Here is a 6,529-nt window from a genome sequence, read left to right as displayed (position 1 = left end):
GTGGTAAACACTTTCATCAAGTGAAGAATCAGACAATAAGTATTTATTGAGGCCTTTCTATGGTGTCACTCTGTGACAGGCATAAAAAGGTGTAAATCTTGTTTTCTGCTCTTGACAAGGCTTCAGTCTAATTGAAGAAAAAGGTAATTATGCTAACTTTGTATGCATATGATATGTGGTATGATATAGATACATTATATACTTGCATGTTTGTGCATATATATGTATTGCACGTATACACATACATATATGCATGTATATATGTCAATTAGCACAATTTGGTAGTGCAGAGAAGATTGCCTGGGGATTTAAAAGAGGGAGAGTTTGTTGGGCTATTTAGAGAATCATCACCTACTAATTTGGGTTTTGCAAGTAAAGAGCCATACACCTGTGGTAAACACTTTCATCAAGTGAAGAATCAGACAATAAGTATTTATTGAGGCCTTTCTATTGTGTCACTCTGTGACAGGCATAAAAAGGTGTAAATCTTGTTTTCTGCTCTTGACAAGGCTTCAGTCTAATTGAGGAAAAAGGTAATTATGCTAACTTTATATGCATATGATATGTGGTATGATATAGATACATTATATATTTGCATGTTTGTGCATATATATGTATTGCACGTATACACATACATATATGCATGTATATACGTCAATTAGCACAATTTGGTAGTGCAGAGAAGATTGCCTGGGGATTTAAAGGAGGGAGAGTTTGTTGGGCGATTTAGAGAATCATCACGTACTAATTTGGGTTTTGCAAGTAAAGAGCCATACACCGAGTGGAAGCTCGTTACCTGACCTGGCTGACTCGGTGGATTAGCAGGGACCCCCCACTCCTCCCTGGCTCACCCAGTGCACAGCCAACCACCCGTCTATGCTGTCTTCATGCTCCCAGCAGGGCACTGGGGACACAATTTGGGTGTCGGGGAGGGGGGAGACCATTTAAACACGTAAAAACCATTCCTAGCTTGTGGGCCATACAAAAATATGTAGTAGGCCAGATTTGGCCCATGGACCTTAGATTACCAACCTCTGATCTAATCTAAACTCCTCATTTTTCAATTAAGGGAAGACTGATTTCCTCAAGGACACAAGCGATGTCTCTGGGAGACCTGGGACCAGGACCAAACCTCCTGGCTTCCGGAGCCGAGCTCCATCCACCTCCCTGAACCAACCTAAACCACAGACCACACAGAAGCACAGAGGCACCCAATACATTGCCCACCGAAACCCTCTGTGTTTCCAAGTCAGACATGGAGACTCTACCTTTATCTCCATCCTGCTCATTGGAGATTTTCTTCAGGTCGATGAAATGGGTGCCCAGTGCTACGTCGTTCACACTGCCTTCGTCCCACACCTGGATTTTCACCCTCCGGCACAAGGGAGGGAACATTTCCTTGAAGACCACCTGCTCATGCCACACGGGATCGGCACAGTTCTTTTGCACCGTGGTTCTCCCCTAAGAACACAGCCAGAAGGACATTAGCCATGGAAGGAAGTGACTGATTCAAGAAAACTCTTCAAAGCAGCTGGCAATATAAATTTGCCTAAAATAATGAACCTGCTCTCCACTAACACCCATGAAAATCGATTTCACCCAGTGAACATTACTGATGACCTGTGTGCTGGATGCTGTGCCAGGCATCCGAGACAAAGGTGAGTCTCAGCCGTGCCCTTGAGAAGTTCTAATCAGCATATAAGGGTTGGGTTGAAACTAACACCCGTATCATGAACAGTTGTTCCACGCATCTCCAGGAGTGCAGTGGATATAGATAGACCCTGAGCTCATGTTTTATAAAAGTATGACCTTGTGCAAATCGCTTCTCTAATCTGGGCCTTAGTTTCCTCATCATAAAATGGAGGTATGTTCTATATTACGTCTAAGGTCAGCCTAAGTCAAAAGTACTCCAGTGTTCACCCCTGCCAAGAGGAGGGAGTCAGGGAGGTGTATATTTTAACGGCAGAGACAACACACGCATAAGCTGAAGCTTCAAAGTCCAGCAAACCAGGATTAAGCTCTGACCATGACCCAGCCCTGACACTTCCAGTGGCTCCTGAGCAGGGAAAAGGGAAGTCCAGGCTTACACAGGACAAGGACTATCTGGGTAGACTGGGGAACATATCAGGAGGTGGGTGGTAGTTCTACAGGGCCTGGGGACTGGGTAATATCTTTGAGACGTAGCCAGAGGTGAAAAAGGATGCTTGCCTCCCTGGGTCCTAAACCGTGGTCCACCCATAGCTCCTTTCCGTGATGTCCAATGAAGAGTGAGCGGGTAACCCTCCCTGTTGCCCTGACACATGACTCATTGCCTTTTTGTGACAAGCTTTCTCTTTCAAAGCACTTCTTCATTTTTTTTTTTTTTAATTTCATTTGATTAAAAGTGTTCTGGCTAAAGAACAGAGCTCTGGCCAGGCCTGCCAGTACCAGTGACAATGGTTCCTTACCGTCTGCCCAGCAAAGGAGACCTCCACGAAGGGATCCACGAGGTCTTTACCGTCACCCACAAACGCTTTGGTGACGTTTGCCATGATGCTGGAGTTCATTTTGGGCAACCCTTCTGCTCTGTAGAGTCTCACATAGAATCTGGCCCAGGGTCTCTCTGATGGAAACCCTTGGGGGATCAAAAGGTTCCTTAGAGGAGGACGAAAATAAAAAATAAAAAAGTTCTCTCACTTGAAAGAGAGAAAAGGTAGAAGCAAGCTGGAGGCAGAAAGAGGGTCTTGATACATGAGAAAAATCTGAAAAGACTAGGAATCATAGCTAAAACAAGGTTTCTTCCTAGCATAAATGATAATAAAGGGTCTAAACAGAGTGGATACAAACTCATTCAGGTCCTAGAATTGTAGAATAAATACTGTCTCCCACTCTGCACCTTAAAAGAGGTGGATTTAAGTCTTCCCACATCACAAACCAGTAGTTGAAATTATAATTCCTGCAAGGAAAAATCAGCTGTGTTCAGATAAATCAGATAAGCTCAGGAATAGCTTATCTATAGTGGGCTATTATAGGAAGACAGGCTGTGCTTGTCCTGCAAGCTGGCCTCCTGATGGAGAGCCACAACTGCGAGAAGACACACCGTGATGCCTCTGATAGAGCAGAAGCCCAGGTGGGCAAGCCGTGAACTTGGCAGTTCTCATGTACCCATAAGGAAAGGGGTGGAGGGAGGGAAAGGAGACAGAAAATTAGGATGTATTTCTCTTGTACGGCCCTGGATGGACCTGTCTCACTTTTCTATTTGCTCCTCAGCGTCGGAGGTTTTGGGGTTGGTCTTTAAGACGTCGCCTTTCCCGGCCACGCTGATGTCACACTTCAGGTACCCCTTGGTGCCAGTCCTGATGTCACCAGGGTCTGTGAGCAGGGCCCACTTGTCGCAGAACTGATGACCTGGAAGAGCACCCTGACAGCTCATGTCCTCCACAGAAGAGTTCAGCAGCTCCATTCATTCTCTCTGTCCCGCACCCCAACACCTCCCATGCTTTCCCCTCTTTGTTGCTCTGGACAGTGGCTCACCTCAGTAATTTCCAATTCTCAGGCTGCCTCTCTCTCTCCCTTTCCCTCCTCTCCCTTTCCTCCCACCCAGTTCTCCATCTTTTCTCCCAAATTGCCATAGGTATTGGAGAAGTCTTCAACCTACTGAAAACTGCTCAGATGGAATTCCAGCTTTAGCCAGATAGAAGGACCTTAATGGAGTGTAGAAGTCATGGATTATTTGCTCACGGACCATAAATGTGCCTCAGAGGTCTTTTAGTTTGGCCTCCACTGTGAGTCAAAACTTCCAAATCACTTATAAAATCTAGACTTCTGGGTTATCTTTAAAAAAATTGTTAGTTTTGGCAATATGGGGTTCACACATCCACATGACGACTGACACTAAAGGAGCTGAGTAGCCAGTGGTCTTTAATATCGATTGTGAGCCCTCCTATTCTCCACAGATTCCACCACTCCTTAATGTGTCATCCCCAGGTCACTGCACTCAGTATGCCCATGGCCTGGCTCCCTGCAGTCATGTGAGTTAGAATCACTGTCCAAGAGAAGGGGCCTTTCATAAGAAGATTTATGTGTTTGTTGCTGGTTCTGTTTCTTATTTGCTCTTAACCTTGGACAAGTTACCTAGCTTCTCTGAGTTTCACTTTCTAATAAATCAGGGATAACAATAATTATTACAGCAAACTCTTACATGAAATGCTATAGTCATTATTATGTGCTAGGGTCTCTACTAAACACTTTATGTGTATTTATAAACTTAATCGATCCTCCAACAACCCTATGAAGGAAGTACTATTTTATTCTCATTTCTGCAGATGAGGAAACTGGGGCACAGAGAAGTTAAGTCATTTGTCCAAGGTTGCACAGCTAGGAAATAGCAGAGTGGAATTTGGACCCAGGCAATCTGACTGTAGAGTTCATATTCTTGGCTTCTGTATTCTACCTCCTCTCCTGCTCATGTCTCACAGCACTAAATTAGGCAGAATTTGTATATGAGAAAAAAACTGCTCAGAAGTGGACATATAAGATAATTCTATCCTTAGATTATAAAACTTTTAAGGGAAAGAGCTGTGTCTCATTCCGCTTTGTCACTGGTGCTCAGCATTACTGAACAAACGGATAAACAGACGAATGAATGGATGAGATGAACTCTGGGTGTTATAAACCAAAGAGGAAGAGAGGGACGGGGAGGTGATGCTGTCTCACCAGGTTGGCTGTACACAGTCCCCAGGTCCACTTTGAAAGAGCCAATGAGTACACTTCCTATCAGCTTGTGGTGGAAGACCTGAGGAGAGATGGAGCAGTGAGTCCAGCAGATTTATCTTTGAGGGTAAGTCTGAGAAATGAGTTCATGCTACATAAGGAGGCTTCTAGACCCTGACCCTTTGGCTTTGACCATTGTCTGGAGCATGATGGAGTGTGGTCACCAAACCACAGGGTTGTAAAGGGCCTCCAAGAGTATTTCGCCTGAACCTCTTCCGTCTAGCAGGTTTTCAGCTAATCCTCTACTGAAGGATGCCTGACAACTCTCACTGCCTGAAAGTTTTCTTTAACCAAAATGAACCCTATTTCAACCCACTCTTTAACACCCACCTCTACCTGTTGGAACTCTACTCATCCTTCAATGCCTAGGGCAAATGTCACCTCCTCTAGGCAGCCTCCCGTGATCCCCCACAGCTGCAAGTATTCCAAATGAACCCTATTTCAACCCACTCTTTAACACCCACCTCTACCTGTTGGAACTCTACTCATTCTTCAATGCCTAGGGCAAATGTCACCTCCTCCAGGCAGCCTCCCGTGATCCCCCACAGCTGCAAGTATTCCTGTCTCCCTACACCCCCACAACACTTTGCTCACACTTTCCCAGAGCACTCATCACATACTGCTTTGAGACATTTCGGCATAAACAACAGTCAAAGGGAGGTGGTCATCCTCAGTATCTGCTCTGATCAGAAGTTGGCAAGGTGCCTGGCATGGTACCAGCAGCACATTTTAATGCAAATATCCTCAAGATGAGGAAACTCTAACAGAAGGTGGCAGAGCTGGTGTAGGGACCAGAAGCCACACTGTATGACAAGATGCTGAAGAACCAGGAGTAGTTTAACCTTTCACCAAGAAAAGAGAAAACCAGGGAGTGTGGAGAAATAGTAACTTAAGTGTCTTCAAATCTTGGAAATGCCACCATCCAGAAAAAGGAGTAGGTTCCCTGTATGGTTCCCAAGTAACAGGATGAGAGATTTCGGCTCAATATAAAAACAATTTTTACAACAATTAGAGCTTCCCAGCAGTTGCATGGGCTTTTCTAGAGGTGGTGACCTCCCCGTCACTAAAAACAATCAGGTCATTCCCCAGGGGCCCTGTGTCATGGAGGAGGTGGAAGGGCATTCCTGCACCAGTTGGAAGTTAGACTAGAGGGCCTCTGTGCATCTTTCTAACTATAAAGTCCTATGAGTTCCTTGAATCAAGGACAGTTTCCGTCTGCCCTATACCCACCACATGGCCTTGTTCATAATAGAGTTCAATAAACAATCAATGAATGAATGAATTATTGACTGACTGAATGAAGGATGAATGGAAAGCTTTTGTGGCTCCTTTTGGCAGAGGCAGTAAGACACAATAAATTCCAATGATCTCAGGACAGGACAGCCCTTCCCATTTCTCTTTCCACTCTCTTGCCCTTGCCCAAACTTTCCAAGGGTGTCAGAGGACTGAGGGGAGGTGAGGACAGCCTGGCTTGAGTACAGGAGCTATTTAAGGCCATGCACATAAGGCTCTCTCCAAAACCCACCATGCCTGCAGTTGCTGATGGAGCTTCCTAAGGGGCTGAGAAAGAACAGAAGCCTGTCTCAAGTTGTCTTCTCAGGTCGAGGGTTCCTGTGGGTGAGATGGAGTGGAAGAGCCCCAAACAAATCTTTAAATAAGACAGGAGGCCTCCTCCAGTCATCCACCTGGTGTCCAAGGGCCAGGCCACCCTAGTGTGGTCAAGCATTAGATTATCAGGACCCTGGGCTTGTCTCACACAGAGAGTGCTGGGGACCCC

At 45.4% G+C, this 6,529-nt stretch overlaps 1 protein-coding gene across 1 annotated transcript in view; it reads right to left on the bottom strand.

The window, feature by feature from the left end:
- The window catches only part of FER1L6 (fer-1-like family member 6), a gene marked incomplete at its 5' end in the record, with an annotated part of 120,763 nt that extends 115,989 nt beyond the window's left edge, over nt 1-4,774 (bottom strand). The window contains 4 exons of the mRNA XM_008564614.1: nt 1,269-1,461; nt 2,448-2,634; nt 3,231-3,387; nt 4,696-4,774. Of these exons, the coding sequence (XP_008562836.1) occupies nt 1,269-1,461; nt 2,448-2,634; nt 3,231-3,387; nt 4,696-4,774 (616 nt within the window). The remainder of the gene's footprint in view (nt 1-1,268; nt 1,462-2,447; nt 2,635-3,230; nt 3,388-4,695) is intronic.
- Nucleotides 4,775-6,529: the final 1,755 nt, after the last annotated feature.

The sequence above is a fragment of the Galeopterus variegatus genome, unplaced genomic scaffold, assembly GCF_000696425.1.
Source record: "Galeopterus variegatus unplaced genomic scaffold, G_variegatus-3.0.2 Scaffold188, whole genome shotgun sequence".
NCBI lineage: Eukaryota > Metazoa > Chordata > Mammalia > Dermoptera > Cynocephalidae > Galeopterus > Galeopterus variegatus.
This window is presented reverse-complemented; position numbering and strand designations above follow the sequence as displayed.